We start from the raw sequence: 23,653 nt of genomic DNA, 5'->3' as shown, positions 1-23,653 counted from the left end.
CTGCACTTGGCCCATTTTCCACCTCGCCGTCATGATGCTTGTATTTTTGGCATTTCAATCTCATGTAGCTCCCATTGACCTAATCAACTGCACAGCAGAGTGTAGAGCACTACATTTTTAATGCAAAGAACAAATTGCAGTATTATATTACAAAGAGTTTGGGACCTGGAAATGTTTTAAAAATGAAACTAACAACCCTCCCCTTTCTACAACCTGAAGTACCCCAAAAACAATATAAGGATTTTATTTGCTGAATACCACCATTTTATTTAACAGAATTCTTATTTTGCAGGTAAAAGACCTCATGAGTGTGGAATCTGTAAAAAGGCATTTAAACACAAACATCATTTGATTGAACACATGCGATTACATTCTGGAGAAAAGCCCTATCAATGTGACAAATGTGGAAAGCGCTTCTCACACTCTGGGTCTTATTCTCAACACATGAATCATCGCTACTCCTACTGTAAGAGAGAAGCGGAAGAACGTGACAGCACAGAGCAGGAAGAGGCAGGGCCTGAAATCCTCTCGAATGAGCATGTGGGTGCCAGGGCATCTCCCTCACAGGGCGACTCGGACGAGAGAGAGAGTTTGACAAGGGAAGACGATGAAGACAGTGAAAAAGAGGAAGAGGAGGAGGATAAAGAGATGGAAGAATTGCAGGAAGAAAAAGAATGTGAAAAACCACAAGGGGATGAGGAAGAGGAGGAGGAGGAAGAAGAAGTGGAAGAAGAAGAGGTAGAAGATGCAGAGAATGAGGGAGAAGCAGCAAAACCTGAAGGTCTGATGAAGGATGACAGGGCTGAAAGTCAAGCAAGCAGCTTAGGACAAAAAGTAAGCGAGAGTAGTGAGCAAGTGTCTGAAGAAAAGACAAATGAAGCCTGATCGTTTTTCTAGAAGGAAAATAAATTCTAATTGATAATGAATTTTGTTCAATATTATCCTTGCTTTTCATGGAAACACAGTAACCTGTATGCTGTGATTCCTGTTCACTACTGTGTAAAGTAAAAACTAAAAAAATACAAAATACAAAAAAAAAACACACATACACACACACACACAAAATAAATCCGGGTGTGCCTGAACCTCAGACCTAGTAATTTTTCATGCAGTTTTCAAAGTTAGGAACAAGTTTGTAACATGCAGCAGATTAGAAAACCTTAATGACTCAGAGAGCAACGATATAAGAGGTTAAAGGAAGCTGATTAATTAGATATGCATCTGGCATTGTTTTATCTTATCAGTATTAATTATCACTCTTATGTTGGTTTATTCTTAAGCTGTACAATTGGGAGAAATTTTATAATTTTTTATTGGTAAACATATGCTAAATCCGCTTCAGTATTTTATTATGTTTTTTAAAATGTGAGAACTTCTGCACTACAAAATTCCCTTCACAGAGAAGTATAATGTAGTTCCAACCCGTGCTAACTACCTTTTATAAATTCAATCTAGAAGGTAGTAATTTCTAATATTTAGATGTCTTAGTAGAGCGTATTATCATTTAAAGTGTATTGTTAGCCTTAAGAAAGCAGCTGATAGAAGAACTGAAGTTTCTTACTCATGTGGTTTAAAATGGAGTTCAAAAGATTGCCATTGAGTTCTGATTGCAGGGACTAACAGTGTTAATCTGGTAAGGACAGCAAAATCGTCAGAATCAGTGTTTGTGATTGTGTTTGAATATGTGGTAACATATGAAGGATATGACATGAAGCTTTGTATCTCCTTTGGCCTTAAGCAAGACCTGTGTGCTGTAAGTGCCATTTCTCAGTATTTTCAAGGCTCTAACCCGCCTTCATCCAATGTGTGGCCTACAATAACTAGCATTTGTTGATTTGTTTGTTGTATCAAAATTCCCAAATAAAACTTAAAACCACTGACTCTGTCAGAGAAACTGAAACACTGGGATATTTCATCCCTTCAGTTCCTCAGTATTGATTTTATGTTAATTGACTTTCAGAATTTCTCTACAGAAACGAAAGGGAAATTTTCTAATCTGCTTTATCCATGTACTTGCATTTCAGACATGGACATGCCATTGTTATTTGACTCATAACTGTTTCCAAATGTTAGTTATTATGGACCCAATTTATTAACAACATTAGCTGATTTTTACCTATCAGTATTATTTTATTTCTTTTAGTTTATAGATCTGTGCAACATTTTTGTACTGTATGTCTTCAAACCTGGCAGTATTAATACCCTTCTTACTGACATATGTACTTTTAGTTTTAGAAAACTTTTATATTTATGTGTCTTATTTTTATATTTCTTTATTTATTACACAGTGTAGTGTATAATACTGTAGTTTGTATTAATACAATAATATATTTTAGTATGAAAATTTGGAAAGTTGATAAGATTTAAAGTAGAGATGCAATTGGTTCTCCTGCATTGAGATTTGATTTAACAGTGTTATGTTAACATTTATACTTGCCTTGGACTGTAGAACAGAACTTAAATGGGAATGTATTAGTTTTACAACTACAATCAAGTCATTTTACCTTTACCCAGTTTTTAATATAAAACTTAAATTTTGAAATTCACTGTGTGACTAATAGCATGATGCTCTGCAGTTTTATTAAGAAATTAGCCTAACCATAAAACTCTCATTTCCTTAGTAAGCCAAATTAGGATTACCTTCTATAAACAGTGTTGGGAACAATGTTTAACATTTTGTGCCAATTTGTTCCTGTATTCATGTATGTAAGTTACAGATCTGACTCTTCATTTTTAAGTTCCTTGTTACATCATGGTCATTTTCTAGTTTTTTACCAGACTCCCCCCATCTCACAATAAAATGCATCAACAAGCCTGAACTGCTGTCATTCTTTTCATCATTATCAGTATTTTCTTTGGAAAATTGTGAAATGGGGTACGTTGTCATCCTGCATTTGATTCATCTTGAGCTGAATTTGGGTAACACTAAATGTTTTAGACAGTCTCCACTAAATTATGGATTTTTCTTGTGGCTAAATGTTTCTGGAGAGGTCAGAGTTGACAAAACCTCTTCACAGGTTGCTCCTTCTTCCTGAAATCCTTAATCCTCCATATCTCATGCTTCAGGTCATTTCAGGGAAGCCTGGGTTTAGATGCCTTTAGGACTTTCTCGGCTCCTGCACTTCTGTCATCATACCTCTGATACTATTATTTCTATTCCTTCCCCACTAGGAACAGGAACCACGTTTGTCACAGTCACTCTCATTCCTCACTGCCTAACAGGGTGCCTGGCACAAGTTGGGACAACAGATATTTGTTGAATAAAAATATAATTTGCATGTTTTGGGGGCTCAGCTATGTTCTCACTTTTTTTGCTTCTAATTCCAGAATATATATGTTAAATTATCCTAATAATTTTCTTATAAGTCTTATTAAACATTAGTCATAATAGACATAATAAATTATGCCTTCTTTTTCTATTGCCTTACTATTTTGATTTTTTGAAAGTGTATTTCTAAGTGTCTTCCTGGTGCTTAACCTCATGGTATATGGCACAGGTATTTGCTGGCTTGTGGACATGACTACCTCCAATAGGAGTGATAGGACCAATCCTAGTCGGATCTCCTTTTGTAGAATTCACTTCCTTTTCTAGGACCCCACATTCCTAGGTGCTTGTTACCATGTTGCCTGACTTCTCCTGTCACTGAGAGCAGCTACCAACAAACAGATTCACTGAAAAGGATTAGGAACTAAGAATAAACTCTTAGGAGGCATCCACGCTGTAATATAAAGCTCAGTGAGGGCAGTGCTTGATATGTATGGATAAATGGCTAATAAAGGAACTTACGCATTACCAGAAGTTTTCAGAAGGAAAATGTATGTGGACCTTTCCCAGTATTCCCTCATATGACACACAACAAAAATATTAGCAGGGCCATATATTATTTATTCATGCCATGCACAGGTATTTCACTACTATCAAAATGTTCACAAAAGCCTCATAAAAAATACAAATAAAGACCATGTGCCCATGAACACATGCATCTTAAGTAGCAGAATGAGGATATGAACATAGGCTTATCTGACTCCAAAATCCATCTTTTTTTTATTTTTTTTTTTTTGAGACGGGGTCTTGCTCTATTGCCTGGACTGAAGTGCAGTGGTGTGAACATGGCTCACTGCAGCCTCAAACCTCCTGGGCTCAAGTGATTCTCCCACCTCAGCCTCCTGAATAGCTAGGACAACAGGCATACACCCTGTCTTTGTTTGTTTGTTTGTTGGAGAGTTAGGGAGTCTCACTGTTTCCCAGCCTGGTCTTGAACTCCTGGGCTGGAGGAATCTTCCTACCTAGGCCTCCCAAAGTACTGGGATTATAGGCGTGAGCCACCATGTTCAGCCTGAAATTCATGCTCTTATCTAGCCTGGATCACATCCCACATGAGAATAGTTGACAGTATCTCAAGCTTCGCCTTGAAGCATATGACTAGAAAATATAAGACCAATATACATTTCATAGCCTGGTAGAAAAGAGTGGATGGGGAATGAGATTTTTCAAATCTGTGCAAACTTAAAAAGAACTTTGAAAAGGATACTATTAAAGTGCAGTGATTATGTTGACATGAAAATGTAACCTTAGAACAGATTTCATCTCGTCCTATCAGTGGGAAAATATATTAGGACATTCAATATGTGAACATTGTCCTCTGCTCTAGTTCACATTCTATTCAACAATAGCAGAATACACACCTTTTTCCTAACACATGGTACATTCATGAAGAGGGACCATACTATGGGCCATAAGTCAACTCTCAGATGTAAAAGAATTGCAAATAAAGTATTTTATTTGATTACAAAAGAATTAAATAGAAATCAGTAAATCAAATGTATCTCAAAAATCCCCCAAATTACTGGAAAGTTGACAATACATTAGCCCAGATGTGGTTAAAACTAAATTATAAAATATGAGCTAAAGGTGAATACAACATATCAAAACTTGTAGCTTGCAGCAAAAGCAGTGAATATAAGAAAATGTATAGTATTAAATGCTTATATTAGAAAAAATAAAGGATTGAATCTTATCTAAGCTTCCATCTTAAGAAATTAAAACAAAATTAAACCCAAACCAAGCAGGAAAGAGGAAATAATAACAATGGCACAGAAAACAAAATAGAGTAAATCAATGAAATCAGAATCTATTTTTTAAAAGATTACTAAAATTGATAAACCTCTACCAAGATAGATCAAGGAAAGGAGAAAAGAGATACAAATTACTAACACCAGGACTGAGAGAGGCACATCATTACAGAGCCTATAAGGAAATATGAACTTTATGCCAGTAAATTTGTCAACTTAGATGAAAATGACATATTTCTTGACTCAAACTACCAACATGCACTCAAGAAGAAATAGATAACCTAAATTTCTATTTTCAATGGAAATTACATTTCTAGTTAAAAATCTTCCCAAAAAGAAAATTCCCAGCCCAAACAATTTCACTGGTGAATTCTACCAAACATTTAAGGAAGATAACTGTACCCATTCAAGCCAGCGTTAACCTGATACCAAAACCAGACAATGATGTTACAAGAAACAAATCTACACATTGATGTTGCTCATAAACACAGATACAAAAATTATTAACAAAATTTAGGAAATCAATTTGAACCATGTATCAAAAGGAAAATACATCACGACCCAGTGAGATTCATCCTAGGAGTGCAAGCTTTTTAAGCATTCAAAAATCAGTTACAGATGCTTCTTCCCAGGGGTTACAGCCCAATAAACCCATCACAAGTTTAAAATACCATGTCAAAGATGCATTTAGTATACCTACTGAACGTCATAGCCTAGCCTAACCTAACTTAAACATGCTGAAAACACTTAATTAGCCCACAGTTGGGCAAAAACATTGCACATAAATCCTATTTTATAAGGAAGTGTTGAATGCTGGCAACACAGTACACTGTGGAGTATCAGTTGTTTACCCTCGTGATCACGTGGCTGACTGGGAGCTGTGGCTCACTGCTGCTTTGCAACCTCACAAGAGTATTGTACTGCATATTGCTAGCCCAAAAATACATCAGAATTATGGTTGATCAAAAAATATTTTGATCAAAATATGGTTGCTATTGAATGTGTATTGCTTTTGCACCATCATAAAGTTGAAAGATTATAAAGTCAAGTCATCATAAGGCAGGGACCATTTGTAGTGTAATTCACTGTATTTACTGCATAAAAAGAAAAAACAATCATCTCAATAGGTGTGGAAGGAGCATCTGACAAAATTCAACACCAAGCCATAAATGTTCTCAGCCATCCAGGAATAGAAGGGAGTTTTCTCAACCTAATAAAGAGCATCAACAAAAATCCTATAGTTAACATCATACTCAGTGTGTAGGATTTAATGCTCTCCCCCTAAAATTAAGAACAAGGTAAGAATATCTGCTCTCACACCTTTATTGAACATCATACTGGAGATTCCACCCAGGGCAACACGACAAAAATAAATGAAAGAAATACACATTGGGGAAAAATTAAGTAGAACTTTATTTGCAGATAGAGTGGCTGTGTAGAAAACAAGGAATTCGCAAAAAACTAGAAAAGATAAATGTAAGGTTAGAAGATACATGGCCATTATGCAAAAATCAATCATATTCTATCTAGTGATAAGAATGGAAATTTTTTAAATATCAAAAGTATAAAATACTCATATTTAATAAAATATGGGCAAAACCTGTACACTGAAAACTACAAAATGTTGCTGGAAAGAAATTAAAGATGCAACGAAAATTGAGAGATACTCTATGTTCATGAATCAGAAGACTGAATATCATTAAGATGTCAATTCTCCCCCAAGATTATTGACTCAGTGCAATTGCACTAAAAATCTCAGCAACATATTGTAGAAATTGACAGGCTGGTTCTACACTTATATGGAAATGCAAAGGACATCAAGTAGGCAAAACAATTTTGAAAAAAAAAAAAAAAGTTGGAGGACTTACATTTACACTACCTGATTTCTGGAGTGATTTTTATAAAGCTACAGTAATCAAGACAAAGTTGCGCTGGGTGTGAGAATAGACATATAGATCAAGAAAACAGAAATAATAGTAGAAAAAAGACCCATATATACATAGTCAATTGATTTTTGCCAAATGTTTCAAGGTTTAAATGGTGACATGATCGTCCTTTCAAAAAGCAATGCTGATATTAGATATTCATATATTAGATAGCCATATGAACTTGATTCTTACCTCATAGTATGTACAAAAATTGTTTCAAAATGGATTATAGACTTAAATACAAAAGCTAAAATTATGAAACTTCTAGAGGAAGATAAATTCTTTGTGACCTTGAGTTAGACAAAAGTTTCCTAGATAAGACACTAAAAGCATGAATCATAGAATTGTTGGACTGGACTTCATCAAAATGTAAATCTGTTAAGAAGATACCATTAAGAAAATCAGAATGGGGGCCGGGCACCGTGGCTCACGCCTGTAATCCCAGAACTTTGGGAGGCCGAGGCAGGTGGATCACGAGGTCAGGAGATCGAGACCATCCTGGCTAACACGGTGAAACCCCCTCTCTACTAAAAATACAAAACATTGGCCAGGCGTGGTGGCGGGCGCCTGTAGTCCCTGTTACTCAGGAGGCTGAGGCAGGAGAATGGCAAAAACCCGGGAGGCGGAGCTTGCAGTGAGCCGAGATCCCGTCACTGCACTCCAGCCTGGGCGACAGAGCGAGACTCCATCTCAAAAAAAAAAAAAAAGAAAAAGAAAAGAAAAGAAAATCAGAATGGGATACACAGATGGGGAGAAAATATTTGCAAAACGTATGTGCATACACCCAGGAGACATTTAAAACATATCTACAAGTCTATATATGAATGTTCATTGCAGCACTACTTATAATAGCCAAAAAATGTAAACGATCCAAATCCATCAATTGATGAAATAGTTAAAAGGTAATATATCCATACAATGGAATACTATGCAACCTTATACAACATAGATGAATCCTAATAAGTGAAAGAAACCAGTCACAAGAGTACATATTCTATTATTCATTTATATGAAATGTCCAAAATAGGCAAATCGACATAGACAGAAAGTAGATGAGTGGCTGTGTAGTGCTCGAGGTGGGGAGAGAATGGGGAGTGACTGACTACTAATGGGTGTGAGTTTCTTTTGGGGGTGACGAAAATATTCTGAATTAGATTGTGGTGATATTTGCACAACTCTGTGCATATACTAATCCATGTAATTATATATTTTAAGGGGTTAACTATGGTATGTGAACTGTATCTTAATAAAGCTGTTAAAAATATGTGTTTATACATGTCGAATATATAAAGAATGTCTAAAAACTCTTACAACTAAATAAAAAGAAGAAAACACTATTTTTTAATTGGGCAAAATTTTAAACAGACACTTTACAAAAGAAGATATACAAGAGAGAAATAAGCATATGAAGAGATGATCAACACCTTTAGTCACTAGGAAAAAGACAAATTAAAACATACACTGGCCTGGTGCAGTGGCTCACGCCTGTAATCCCAACACTTTGGGAGGCCAAGGTGGGTGGATCACGATGTCAGGAGTTCAAGACCAGCCTGGCAAATATGGTGAAACCCCGTCTCTACTAAAAATACAAAACTTAGCCGGGCGTGGTGGCAGGCACCTGTAATCCCAGCTACTCAGGAAGCTGAGACAGAGAACTGCTTGAATCCGGGAGACAGAGGTTGCAGTGAGCCAAGATCTCACCATTGCATTCCAGCCTGGGCAACAGAGCGAGACTCCGTCTAAAAAAAAAAAAAAAAAAAAAAATACAGCGTGCTATCACGACACAACCAATAGAATGGCTGAAATTTAAAAGACTGTCAGTAACAAGCACCAAATGTTGGCCAGGATATAGAGCAACTGGAACTTTCATACAGGGCTTGTAGGAATTTAAAATGGTAAAATAGTTTGTCAGTCTCTTATTAAAAACCCACATATTTAACATACAACGCAAAAATCTCACTCCTTGGTATCCATCCAAGATAAATGAAAACATATATCCACCTGAAGAATTGTATTAATATGTTCATAGCAGTTTTAGCAGTTTTAGTCATAATAGCCAAACTGGAGATAGCACAAATGTCTATCAACCAGTAAATGAATAAACAAATTGCATTATATCCATGCAACGGAATACCACAACAATAAACAACAAACAACATGGATGAATATCAAAAATAGATACGCTAAGTGTAACATGATGGTGTGGTGGCTATATAGGTAAACAAATTTGTCAAAACTAAACAAATTAACCTGTTTAAAATCATGGGTTTTTGTTTTTTTTGCATGCAGGTTATAGCTCAATAGAGCTGATTTTTAAACACACAGGAGAATGTATTAAGACAATCAAAAAATGAATTCAATCCCTAAAGCTATAAGAAAGCAAAAGTTGCAGGCTCAAACAAAAATACAAATGTACTTTTACATAAAAATAATCTGACTTTATTCAGAAGAAGGTCGGTATGTTATTCTAAAGTTAAGTCTTGGGAAAACATTTTTAACTTTAATCTGCTTTATAAATAATAATTCCATACGATGAATTATCTCATTTAGTGACTTTGCTCTACATTTCACAACTTACCTTTGAAAACTATCCTTTCTGAAAGCTAAGCATTTGTGAGTATAACTTGTTGGGATGTTACTTTGGCTAAGATAGACATTCTAATGGCATCTGCTTTTAGATGTTGGGTTTTTTCTCTTTTTTTGGCCAAAGTAGATTTAATTCTACACAATATCTAAACTATAGAAAAGGTTACAGTGCGTCAGAATAACAGAGGTATATAATTTAGAATCTGGAAGACAGATTATCCTTTTTGATGTCAACGTCACATAACCCTCTTTTTCTTTATTAATTAAAAACAGACCAAAAGTACTTGTTTTATATTCTAAGCATAATAGTAAGCACTCTTTTTAGGTTCTAATAATACATTTTGAGTTTTGTTGCCCTTTTTTGTTCAGTAAATCATATTTCTGTTATTGGATTAGATTTGCTTTTCTTTCAGTCTTAGAATACTAGAAGGTGGGAAGGGAGAAAATATCTTCAGTACAGGCATCTTCAAGGCCAATTACAAGTTACATGTTTTTAATCATCGGTATCTTCAGAAAATGCTGTGTTCTACTATTGCTGAAACCCAGACCTGTGATGCTGTCCTCATGTCATCTCTGATTCAAAGACTGTCCAGAGCATTAGGTCAGTTCTGGAGCTACTCCAAACCTGGATTACTGGAGGGAAATAATTTTCAAACTTTTGAAAAAGGAGATGGAAATCCAATGTGTGAAGCATGTATAAGAAGAGCTGTTCTGGTGGAAGAGAAAGAGATGGGGCAGAACTTGAACCTAGCAGTTCGTGTTCGAGAATTACAGCAAACATTCCTGGGGACGTGGGGGTGTTCACTGAGTTCACAACCCCTGGAGCTTCTCCAGACCTGCCCTAGATTGGCCCAAATGTAAGCCAAGATCTGAACACCCAGACTACTGAGGCAGGCCTGGCAATGTATACTGACTTGACATTCACCTGAGATGCTTATGCATTTGAAAAAGACAGGATTTTAGAAATACAGTGACTTTTAGAAAATGCTTTCCTCAAGAGTATAGTTAATTTTAGATGATGATAGCATAAAACTCATTTTTAATATTAGAAACTCAAGAAGTTTTTGCTTTCCAGATCTTCAGAATAAGGAATTACGGCTAGAAAATGTTCAGGGTCATCAATATAAAATCACCAGAAATCCTATGAATTACGCACAATAATTTCATCCGATGAACATGATTCCCAAAGTAAACAAATAATAGAGCTTGTGTCAGTATTAACTCATATATTTTCACAGACTTAAATGAGGGGAAATTTTCTGCTTCAACCTACTTCTCAGATATACTAAAATACACGGCAAGATCTATGAAAGTATGCTTGGAAAAGTAGACGAAGAACTCCAAGACCATGTGTGTGCCTGTGTGTGTCTCTATGCACACACATACACATGTGCTTACACATACGTATACATCAACTTATTGTTCTCTACTAACAGGTGATAAGGACATCTAGCCATCCCAGGAGGACAATCATATCTTAGCTTTGATTCAGCTACACAAACAGAAGCTGAAAAAAGTAGAAATATGTAGTCCTCAGCAGGTGTCAAGGTTAATACTGGAACGCTGTAGGTATCCGCTGTGTGTTAGGAATCACTTACAACGTTCCTATGAAGTGGACAGGGTAGTGGAACACAAATTCTGCAGGTAGTAACTACTCACAAAGCTGACTCTTTCAGCAAGGCTCTCTCTAGAAGCCACTGAGGGGCCTATGATGAAATGTGAAGATTGCTTTACTCTGGCACATGTTCTCGAGGGAAGGCTGACAAACAAAGAAGGTTGTAATAGATGTCTTTCCCCTTCGCTGAGGCAGGCACTAAGTTCAGAAGAGAGCTAGTTCTGCAATAGAACAAAGAGAAGAAACTTGCTGGCCAGTGGTGATCAAAGATTCTCAAAACTATTATTTCTCTTTTGGGATTGGTATTTTTTTTATTGTGGTAAAATTTACCATGTTAACCATTTTTAAGTATATACACTTCATTGGCACTAAGTACATTCTCAGTGTTCTGCATTCATCACCCCCATCCATCTCCAGAACTTTTTCGTGATTCCACACAGGAGCTCTGTACCCTTGAAATACTAACTACCCCTTCTCTCCTATCCCCAGGCCCTGGTAACCTCTATTTTACTTTCTGTTGCATGAATTTGCCTATTCCAGATATTTCACATAAGCAGAATCATACAATATCCTTTTGGTTCTCGATTATTTCACTTAGCATAGTATTTTCAAGCTTCACTTATATTGCAGCATAGGTCAGAATTTCCATCCATTTTGTGTATACCACATCTTGTTTACCTATTTATATAGCTCACTGCAGCTTCAGACTCCTCCAGCCCCTGCCTTCTGAGTGGCTGGAACTACAGGTACACACCATCATGACCAGATAATTTTTTATTTGTTTTTGTACGGAGTCTCTCTATGCTGCCAAGGCTGGTCTTGAACTCCTGGCCTCAAGCAAGCCTCCCACCTCCGCCTCCCAAAATACTGGGATTACAGGTGTGAGCCACCTTATTTATTTTTTGATGGACATTGAATTGTTTCCACATTTTGACTACTGTGAATAATGCTGTTATGAACATGGTTCACAAGTATCTGAGTCCCTGCTTTCAATTTGGGGGCATGTGCACTCAGAAGTGGAATTACTAGATCATATGATAATTCTAAGTTTAATTTTTTGAGGAACTGTCTAACTGTCTTCCACAGTGGCTGCACCATTTTACATGACCTTCAGCATGTAAAATTCTTCACAAGAAATCAATTTCTCCACGTCCTCACCAACACTCGTTATTTTCTGTTTTATTTTGTTGATAACAGCCATTTTAATGGGTGTGAAGTGATATCGTAGTTTTGATTTGCATTTTTCTTCTGACTAGTGATGTTGAACATCTTTTCATGTGCTTACTGACCATTTGTATATCTTCTTTAGAGAAATGTCCATTCAGGTCCTTTGCCCATGTTTGAATAGGGTTGTCTGAGTTTTTCTGCTATTAAGTTGTAGGGGTTCTTTATATATTCTGAATATGAATCCATTATCAGATATATGATTTGCAAATATTTTCTCTCATTTTGTGAGTTGTCTTTTCACTCTTGATAGTGTCCTTTGATACACAAAATTTATAACTGTGATGAAGTCCCAGTTTATGCTTTTTTGTTGCTGTTGTTGCCTGTGCTTATGGTGTCATAGCCAATAAATCATCGCCAAATACAATGTCATAAAGCTTTTCATCTGTTTTCATCTAAGAGTTTCATAGTTTTAGCTCTTACATTTAGTTCTTTAGTCCATTTTGAGTTATTTTTTGTATATGGTGTACGGTAAAGGTTCAACTTCATTCTTCTGCATGCAGATATTTTTCCCAGAACATTCGTTGAAAAGACATTGTGTAGTCTGGGCACCCTTGTGGAAAATCCATTTGTTTATGGCGATACCACCCTGAATGTGCCTGATGTTATCTGATCTCAAAAAATGCATTCACCATTATACAAGAATTAATTTCTGGGCTTTTTTTTTTTTTTTTTTTGAGACAGAGCCATACTCCAGGCTGGAGTGCTGTGGTGTGATCTTGGCTCACTGCACCCTCTGCCTCCCAGGTTCCAGCAACTCTCCTGCCTCAGTCTCCTGAGTAGCTGGGATTACAGGCACCTGCCACCACACCCAGCTAATTTTTGTATTTTTAGTGCAGATGGGGTTTCACCATGTTGGTCAGGCTGGTCTCGAACTCCTGGCCTCAGGTGATCTGCCCGCCTTGGCCTCCCAAGTGCTGGGACTACAGGCGTGAGCCACTGCGCCCAGCCTCTGGGCTTTCTTTGCGTCTGTTCTCAAATTCGTTCTTGCTCCAAATATAAGAAAAAGGTGATATAGAAAGTGTTGAAGACAAGGACCTACAATAGGTGGTCTTTCTCTTTTACTAAATATTAGATCAAGATGACTCACAAAATTTTTAAGTCTGAAAAGGATATTTTCCTCCTGGAATATTGTCTTATTTCATGTTATTTTAAGTTCCAGGATACATGTGCAGGATGTGCAGGCTTGTTACATAGGTAAACATGTGCCATGGTGGTTGCTGCACCTATCAACCCATCACCTAGGTATTAAGCCCAGCATACATTAGCTTTCTCCTGAAATATTGTTTTGAAGGGTTGGTGATTATGCATTATTGCATTATAAGTCTTATATTTCTAGTCCCCCAATAAAAGAAAAAAAGAACTGACACAAGAGTGAATTTGGCTTAAATTTCATCAAAGAAGGACTAGCAGTTATGAACTGTTTGGAAGCTTTGCTTCCTTATTTGTTTGTTCTGTTTTGATCCCAGCCTAATAGTTTAGCAGAATATTATTTAGCTAACTCTATTCATATATTGTTTCTTACTACATATAGGTTCATTATTACTTAGGGCAATTGTAATATCTCAATGGTTCTTCTCTCCTACATTGGAAGATGCTGTGAGACAATCACCTTTTCTATTGATATTGATCAGCTAATGCTGCTTTATCTTCTCATCTGAACGTACCTAAGTTTGTAAACTGAAACAGTATACAATTTTCATTAGCTGCTTTACACCTTCATTTTCCTACTATGTTCACTTAGTAGTCATACATATTCTTTTGTTTCCTCTGCCACCCCTTCTGCCTGTACCTTATCTCAAAATGTTGGAATACTCATGACTCCCTTATAAGCCCTCTAAGGTTGCCTTGTTAATAGCCTGTTATCTCAAATGTATATCTCTAGCCCCCTGAGTTCCAGGCTACCCACTTAATAAGTCCACTTAGATGACTAAAAGATATCTCAAACTTAACCAAGTCCAAACTGACTCTTGACTTCCCCACCCTTACCCTCAACCTATTCCCAGTCATCCCCATCCCAATAAAAACCAGTGCCATCCACCGAGGGTCTCAAACCAAATCCTAGAAGTAGGGAGCAGGTACTGAAGGAGAGAGCCTCTTTCCTGCATAATATCTTCAGGAGATACGATCATCTTATTCTTCCTTTCAGAGGAGAAAACAGCAGTCTTGATTTTGCTGATTCCCATAGGCTCCATTATTTTAGTTACAAATATTAAGCAAGGTAAAAATCAAGACATCAGAAAGTAGAGCTATCATTTAATTTAGTGAGTATTTGTTGAAATGGAGTTGGAAGGCAGTGGGTGTCATAGTAAAAGGCAGAATAGGGAATCAAACCGCCATGTTCATATCCCAGCTTGGACGATGATCACTACTCAACACCTTAGTGCCTTAGTTTCCTCTCTGGTAAAATGGAGATTATATTAATAGCACCCACTTGGAAGGCTGTTGTGAGTTAAATGAGTTCACAGACCGAGCTCTTAGAGCAATGTTGAGCAGATTATTAGTAATGAATGTTAGCTGTTGCGATCTATTATGAGACAGGTACCATGAAAGATACATATATAAAATAATGTAGTGTACTGAAGCAGACTGTCACACACACAAAGAAGACATGCAACACAGGGCAACACGTGGAAACCACCCTAGTTTCTTTCCCATTGCCTCTCCATCGTTTGCGTCTTTCTCCTCTTTCATACAAACAAATCTTTGTAACCTGTCTTCCTATCACACACGCACACACGAAAAACCTCCCACTGGTTTCTTCCAGTCAGATAGATCTAAGTTTAAACCGGAAATGTAAGAAATCACTTGTCAGATTCATTTGTAAAATGTACTTCATATATTCCTTTCGAAGATTAAATGAGAAAATGTGTGCATAATTTCAGCATGTGCTACATACAGTAGGTGTTCAATAAATAGAAGCTTCCTATCCTGACTATTTGTCTTTTATGTGCTGTGCAAATACTTTTCCCTAAGGACAGCTTATTACAGCTCCTTAAGCATGTTTGATCACTGACTATGGAGTAGAATCTAAATTCCTCAGTACTTCCACCTTATTTTCAATAATAATATTAATGATGTAAACTAAAAATAAAATTCTAAGCCCCTGACCGTCTGAAGGGACTGGTCCTCTTGGCCAAGGGCATTCCAAGCTTAACCTGAAAAACTAGTTCAGGCCATCATGGGAGTCAGAGTGGGGAGGGGGTCAGACATGCCTCATTTTACCCTCCTTTTGGAATTCAGGAAAAGCTGACCAGCATTATCATCAACACAGATGTGAAGACTGATAGAACAGACTCTTTAAGTCTAATAAGAAACGTTTACAATCTGTTTGCCCTGAAAGCTGCTATGGTGGAGGCTAAGTGATAAAACCTTGGTCTTCACAACCCTTTTCTTAATCCAGACATTTCTTTCTATTGATTCTAAGTCTTTAGACAGTAACTTAACTCTTTCAACCAATTGCCAATCAGAGAATGTTTGAATATACCTATGACCTGGAAGCCCTTGCTTCAAGTCGTCCTGCCTTTCTGAACCAAACCAATATACATCTTACATGTACTGACTGATGTCTCATGTCTCCCTAACATGTATAAAGTCAAATTGTAGGCCGACATCCTCGGGCACATGTTCTCAGGACCTCCTGAGGGTTGGTCACAGGACATGGGTCACTCATATTTGGCTCAGAATAAATCTCTTCAAATATTTTACAGCATTTGATTCTTTTTGTTAACAATGGCTAATATTTATTGAGTACTTACTTTTGTCAGGCACTGGACTAAGTGTATCACTCTTATGAACTCTTTAATCCTCATAACAGCTCTTTGAGATAGGTGCCTGTGATGTAATTAAAAATGTTTTGTAGTTTCTGCTACTATACTCTTACAATACACATCCACAGTGGATACCAGCTGGGTGTCCTCTAATTCAGTTCAATTCTAGTATTATTTGGAGATAGTGTTGGGCACATTGTGTCAGATCCCACAGGTTGAGGGCTCAGTCCACAAGACTGTCCCCACTTCTGATGCCAATCACAAGCCCTAGGTTGCATTACTACCCGTGCTTCTGACCAACTGCTATAAATCGGGGTCCCCACAACTCCCTCTTTGGATTTGATTAACTTGTTAGAGGGGCTCATAGAACTCAGGAAAACACTTATGCTTACCAGTTCATTATAAAGAACATTAAAAGGGTACAGATGAAGAAGATGAGTAGGGTGAGGCATAGAAGAAAGAGCATGGAGCTTCTATGCCCTCCCTGGGATGTCACCCTCCAGGAAACTCTACATATTCAGCTATCCAAAGGTTCATCTGAACCCTGTTCTTTTGGGTTTTATGAAAGCTTCATTACATGGGCATGATTGATTAGATAGTTGACCATTGGTGATCAACTTCAGCTACCCTCAGTGCTTCTCCACCCCCAAAGTTGAGAGTGGGATGAGTGTGTGATTGGGAAGTCCCAACCCTCTAATCAGGCTTCAGTCTTTCTGCTGACCTGCCCCCATCCAGAAGCTAACCAACTAGGGGCTTCCAACCATCAGTCAATCATTAGCATACAAAAAAACACTTATCACTTTAAATATTCCAAGGATTTTAGGAGTTGTATGCCAGGAGACTGGGATGAGGACCAAGCATATAATTTTTAATATCACAAAAATATACTGTAGATTTGGTCTTTGCACAGAATTCCTAACACCCTTGGAATTTCCTGAACTAAAGGAGTGTCTTTTGTTATTTATAGTGAGCTCTTCTCAACTATATCTGAGTTTATGCTAAAAAGGTGACTTAAGGTGGCCCCTCAGATGTTTCAAGGGAGCAGCTGGCCCGGCCAGAGTAACCCTGCAGAATTAGATGGTTGGAACTTTCAGCCCCAAACCCTGACCTCCTGGGAGAGGAATGGGCCTGGAGATTGAGTTCAATCAGCAGTGGCCAATGACATACTCAATCATACCTACGTAGTGCAGCCTTGATAAAAACTCCTGAAACACTCTTCTCTCTCATCCCTATGTTCTCATGATACGTTAAGATCAAACACCAATGCCAGCTTCTACACAAATTCTACCCCGTTCTGTGCTACAGCCAAGTAATGCACCCATTTACCTGCCATGACAGACCCACAGCTTCACTCACAATTTCACCGCTGTATTTGCAATGAGGCTACTCCGTGTGTGAAGAGTAGGCTGCTCCCAGTGTGACAGACCAAGGCAGGCTCAATAATGGGAGGCTCAAGTCAACTCTGACACTGACTTTGGCACAGGGAATCTTGATAGCCTTACCACGTGTTCCTTGGGCTGCACACACTTCCACCTAACCCCCTCCTCTTTCCTTCACTCAGGGTCAGGCTTGATGGTGGCTCTATGGCTGCCCCAGGCTTTCTCAGCTTCCTCCCTGGTTTGGATCTGTGTCTCCACCTAAATTTCATGTCAAATTATAATGTCACATGTTGGAGGTGGGGCCCGGTGCAAGGTGATTGGATCATGGGGGTGGATCCTTCATGAATGGTTTAGCACCATCCCTTGGTGCTGTCTCATGACAGAGTTGTCTTGAGATCTGGTTGTTTAAAAGTGTGTGGCCCCTCCCCCCGCTTTGATCTTGCTCCTGCCGTGTAAGATGCCCACTCCTGCTTTGCCTTCTTTCATGAGTAAAAGTACCCTGAGGCCTCCCCAGAAGCAGATGCCACCATGCTTCCTGCACAGCCTGCAGAACTGTGAGCCAATTAGACCTCTCTTCTTTACAAATTATCCAGTCTCAGGTATTTCTTTACAGCAGTGCAAAAATGGACAAATACAGAAAATTGGTACTGGGAGTGGAGCATTGTTATAAAGAGACCTGAAAATGTAGAAGCAACTTTCAAACTGGGTAACAGGTAAAGGCTGAAAATATTTGAAAGGCTCAGAAGACAGGAAGATGAGGGGAAGTTAGGAGCTTCCTAGAGTCTTGTGGAATAGTTTTGACCAAAATGCTGATAGTGATATGGACAGCAAAGTCCAGGATGAGGATATCTCAAATGGAAATCAGGAACTTATTGGGAAATGGAGCAAAGGTCACTTTTGTTGTGCTTTAGCAAAGAATTTGGAAACATTATGCCGCTGCCCTAAGGATCTGTGGAACTCTGAACTTGAGAGTGATGATTTAGGGTATTTGGTGGAAGAAATTTCTAAGCAGCAGGCATTCAAGACGTGGCCTGGCTACTTCTAACAGCCTATGCTTACATATGTGAGCAACAACATGACCTGAAATGGGAATTTACATTTAAAAGAGAGTAAAAGTTTGGAAAATTGCAGCCTGTCCATGTGGCAGAAAAGAAAATCTCATTTTCAAGACAGGAATTTAGACAATCTCATTTTCAAGACAGCTACAGAAATTTGCCTAAATAAAGAGGAGCCAAGTGCTAATATCCATGTATTAGTCTGTTTCCACACTGCTGATAAAGACATACCTGAGACTGGGCAATTTATAAAAGAAAGAGGTTTATTGGACTTATGATCCCACGTGGCTGAGGAGGCCTCACAATCATGGTGGGAGGTGAAAGGCACATCTCACATGGCAACAGACAAGAGAAGAGCTTGTGCAGGAAAACTATTTTTTAAAACCATCATATTTAGTAAGACTTATTCACTATCAGGAGAACAGCACTGGAAAGACCTGCCCCATGATTCAATTATCTCCCACCAGGTCTCTCCCACAACAATGGGAAGTATGGGAGCTACAAGATGAGATTTGGGTAGGGACACAGAACCAAACCATATCATTCTACCCCAGCCCCTCATGTCTTCATATTTCAAAACCAATCATGCCTTCTCAACCATCCCCCAAAGTCTTAACTCATTTCAGCATTAACTCAAAAGTCCAGAGTCCAAAGTCTCATGTGAGACAAAGCAAGTCCCTTCCACCTATGAGCCTGTAAAATCAAAAGTTAGTCACTTCCTAGGTACAACAGAGGTACAGTCATTGGATAAATACAGCTGTTTCAAATGGGATAAACTGACCAAACAAAGGGGCTACAGGCCCCATGCAAGTCCAAAATCCAGGGGGGTAGTCAAATCTTTAAGCTCCAAAATGATCTCCTTTCACTGCATCTCTCACATCCAGATCATGCTGATGCAAGAGGTGGGTTCCTGTGGTATTGGGCAGCTCCACCCCTGTGGCCTTGCAGGGTTCAGCCTCCCTCCTGGCTGCTTTCAAGGGCTGGCATTGAGTGTCTGCAGCTTTTCCAGGAGCACAGTGCAAGTTGTCAGTGGATCTACCATTCTGGGGTCTGGAGGATGGTGGCTCTCTTCTCACAGCTCCAGTAGGTGGTGCCCCAGTAGGGACTCTGTGTGGGGGATCCGGCCCCACATTTCCCTTCTGCACTGCCCTAGAAGAGGTTCTCTATGACAGCCCCGCCCCTGCAACAAACTTCTGCCTGGACATCCAGGCATTTCCATACATTCTCTGAAATCTAGGTGGAGGTTACCAAGTCTTAATTCTTGACTTCTGTGCACTTGCAAGGCTCAACACCACATGGATGCTGCCAAGGCTTGAGGCTTGCACCCTCTGAAGCCATGGCCCCAGCTCTACATTGTCCCCTTAGCCATGGCTAGAGCAGTTGGGACCCAAGGTACCAAGTCCCTAGGCTGCACACAGAACAAGAATCCTGGGTCCAGCCCACGAAACTGTTTTCTCCTAGGCCTTCAGGCCTGTGATGGGAGGGGCCACCATGAAGACTTCTGACATGCCCTAGAGACATCTTCCCCATTGTCTTGGGAGTAACATTTGGCTCCTCATTACTTATGCCAATTTCTGCAGCTGGCTTGAATTTCTCCTCAGAATATGGGATTTTTGTTTCTATCATATTGTCCAGCTGCAAATGTTCTGAACTTTTATGCTCTGCTTCTCTTATAAAACTGAATGCCTTTAACAGCACCCAAGACACATCTTAAATGCTCTGCTGCTTAGAAATTTCTTCTGACAGATACCCTAAATCATCTCCCTCAAGTTCAAAGTTTCACAGGTCTTAGGGCAGCGGTAAAATCCTTCCAGTCTCTTTGCTAAAGCATAGCAAGAGTCACCTTTGCTTCAGTTCCCAACAAGTTCCTCATCTCCATCTGAAACCACCTCAGCCTGGACCTTATTGTTCATATCAGCATCAGCATTTTTGTCAAAGCCATTCAGCAAGTACCTAGGAAGTACCAAACTTTCCCACATTTTCCTGTCTTCTTCTGAGCCCTCCAAACAGTTCCAACCTCTGCCTATTAACCAGCTCCAAAGTTGCTTCCACATTTTTGGGTATCTTTCAGCAATGCCCCACTTCGCTGGTACCACTTTACTGTATTAGTCTGTTTTCATGCTGCTGATAAAGTCATACTCAACACTGGGCAATTTACAAAAGAAAGATGGACTTACAGTTCCACCTGGCTGGGGAGGCCACACAGTCATGGCAGAAGGTGAAAACCATGTCTCACATGTCAGCAGACAAGAGAAGAGCTTGTGCAGGGAAACTCCCATTTTTTAAAACCATCAGATTTTGTGAGACTTATTCACTATCACAAGAACAGCACAGGAAAAACCCACCCCCATGATTCAGTTATGTCCCACCGGGTCCCTCCTATAACACGTGGGAATTATTGGAGCTACAAGATGAGATTTGGATGGGGACACAGAGCCAAACCATATCAATCTAAGACAATAGGGAAAAGACCTTGAAGGCATTTCAAAGACCTTCACGGCAGCCCCTCCCATCACAGGCCCAGAGTCCTAGGAGGGAAGAATGGTGTTGTAGGCCAGGCCCAGGGCCCTGCCACCCTACACAGCCTCAGGATATGCTCCCTTCATCCCAGCCACTCCAGCTCTAGCCTTGGCTCAAAGGGGCCCAGATGCAGCACTGGCCACTCCTTCAGAGGATACAAACTGTAAGCTTTGGCAGCTTCCACATGATGTGAAGCCTGTGGTTATGCAGAGTGCAAAAGCTGAGGCTTGGGAACCTCCACTTAGATTTCAGAGGGTGTATGGAAAAGCCTGAATGTCCAGGCAGAAGCCTGCTGCAGAGGTGGAGCACTCATGGAGAACCTCTACTAGGGCAATGTGAAGGGAAAATGTGGGGTTGAAGCCCCCACACAAAGTCTCCATTGAGGCACTGATAGTGGAGCTGTGAGAAGAGGGCCACTGTCTTCCAGACCCTGGAATGGTAGATCCACTGACAGCTTGCACCCTATGCCTGGAAAAGCCATAGGGATTCAACACCAGCCTGTGAGAGCAACCATGGGGGCTGAACCCTGGAAACCCACAGAGCCAGAGCTGCTTAAGGCTTTGGGAGCCCACCTCTTTCATCAGCGTACCCTGGATGTGAGACATGAAGTCAAAGGAAATTATTTTGGAGCTTTAAGACTTAATGACTGTTCTGTTGGCATTCGGAATTGCATGGGGCCTGTAGCCCCTTTTCTGGGGGCCAGTTTCTCTCTTTTGTAATGGGAATATTTACCCAGTTCTTGCACCCCCATTGTATCTTGGAAGTAAATAACTTGTTTTTTTATTTTACAGACTCATAGGTGGAAGGAGCTTGTCCTGTCTTGGATGAGATTTTGGACTTTTGAATTAATCCTGGAATCAGTTAAGACTTTGGAGAACTATTGAGAAGGGAGGATTGTATTTTGCAATGTGAGAAGGACATGAGATCTGGGTGGAGTGGGATGATATGGTTTGGATCTGTGTCCTCACCTAAATCTCTTGTCAAATTGTAATCCCCAGTGTTGAAGACAGGGCCCATTAAGAGGTGACTGGTTCATGGGGGCAGATCCTTCATAAATGGTTTAGCACCATGCCTTTGGTACGACATGTCTTGTGATAGAGTTCTCATGAGATCTGGTTGTTTAAAAGTGTATGGCACCTGCCCCCACCCCCTGGCTTTTGGTCCTTCTGCCATGTAAGACACCTGCTCAGGCTTTGCCTTCTGCCATGAGTAAAAGCTCCCTTAGGCCTCCCCAGAAGCAGATGCCATCCTACTTCTTGTACAGCTTACAGAACCATGAACCAATTAAACCTCTTTTCTTTATAAATTACCCAGTCTCAGGTATTTTTTATAGCAGAATGAAAACGAACTAATACACCCCCCATTTCTCTGCAGCTATACCTCCTGATCAAATCCCTGCACATTTAGTCCTGTTTTGGAGTCTGCTTCTTGAAGGACCCATACTAACACACTCCTCTGAGTTGAAATAATGTTTTCCCTCTCCTGAGCCCCCAGAGTGCCTCTTCAGCACCTGTCTCATGAGACATAACAGTCTACCTTAAGCTGCCATTACTGTCTTATTTCCTCCACTGGACGGGAAGCTTCTCTCAAGGCTCTAAGTCTGAATCATTTTTTTATTCTTCTTTACATCTGGCAGATGTCAATAAATGTTTGTTGACTAAATAGGTAGGTAAATAAAGATGTGAGATGAGGCAACAAAGTGAGGCAAGGAAACATTTCTCAAAGTATGCTTACTGGATATTAATGGGTGTTATTTGAAGAAAAACAAAAAGCAGAATGCCATAGTCAAATAAGTTTTGGAATGAATGAACTAAACAAAAATTAACAGGTGTCTACTGTAAGAATTCTCTGGGCATTTAAGGTGCTACTTCTGTTTTGTGACACTCCAGGAGGCACAGTCCTTGTGTGATCATAGGCTTGGTGTTCTCTGGAACCCAGTGTGGGTTCACATAATTAGAAACGATAGATAAAGCTTCCCGAGGCATGGTGCTTGAGTCTTAAAGAATTGTAAGAATTTCAGTAGGCCAAGATCGAAGAAAGAAACAGAAGGACTTTCCAGGCAACATTTCTTACACTACAGAGGCAGGAAGGCACAAGGCACATTCAGGGAAGAGCAAGCAGACTGTTTATCTACCGGGTTCCTATAGGAGACGAAGGGTAGCAAGGCCAAGAACAAAGGTCATGAAGGAGCTGTATTCAGACTATGGTATTGGCACTTTATCATGTGTTTTGAAGGTTTCTGTACCAGGAAATGATGGAATAAATGGTGACAAAGGGAATCACTAGTTTTAATTAGAAAGGCATATTGCATGTGTAATGACTTGGCAAGAAAAATTCCATATGTTGCAAGAACAAATGAAGCAATCTCAAGTTTTATATCCAGGGCTATTTGTTTGTCACGTTACTAAATCCATAGTCATAATAAGGCTTCTGTTATGCTTAATGTTCTAGTTTGCAATAAGCATCGTGAAAAGAATCTATTAAAACCCTACGAGGATGAACA

At 39.4% G+C, this 23,653-nt stretch overlaps 1 protein-coding gene across 40 annotated transcripts in view; it reads left to right on the top strand.

Annotated features, from left to right (window-relative positions):
• ZEB1 (zinc finger E-box binding homeobox 1) overlaps nt 1–3,427 on the top strand; it is a 189,670-nt gene extending 186,243 nt beyond the window's left edge. For 34 of the 40 annotated variants that reach the window (XM_025396159.1, XM_025396181.1, XM_025396167.1 and 31 more), the window contains one exon: nt 293–3,417. In XM_025396159.1, the coding sequence (XP_025251944.1) occupies nt 293–885 (593 nt within the window). In that variant the 3' untranslated portion in view covers nt 886–3,417. Of the gene's footprint in view, nt 1–292 lie in introns of all 40 variants that reach the window. The other 6 variants (XM_025396149.1, XM_025396148.1, XM_025396143.1 and 3 more) reach the window with 1 other exon arrangement.
• The last annotated feature ends 20,226 nt before the right edge of the window (nt 3,428–23,653 follow it).

This window comes from Theropithecus gelada, chromosome 9 (assembly GCF_003255815.1).
Source record: "Theropithecus gelada isolate Dixy chromosome 9, Tgel_1.0, whole genome shotgun sequence".
In the NCBI taxonomy this organism is placed as follows: domain Eukaryota; kingdom Metazoa; phylum Chordata; class Mammalia; order Primates; family Cercopithecidae; genus Theropithecus; species Theropithecus gelada.
This window is presented reverse-complemented; position numbering and strand designations above follow the sequence as displayed.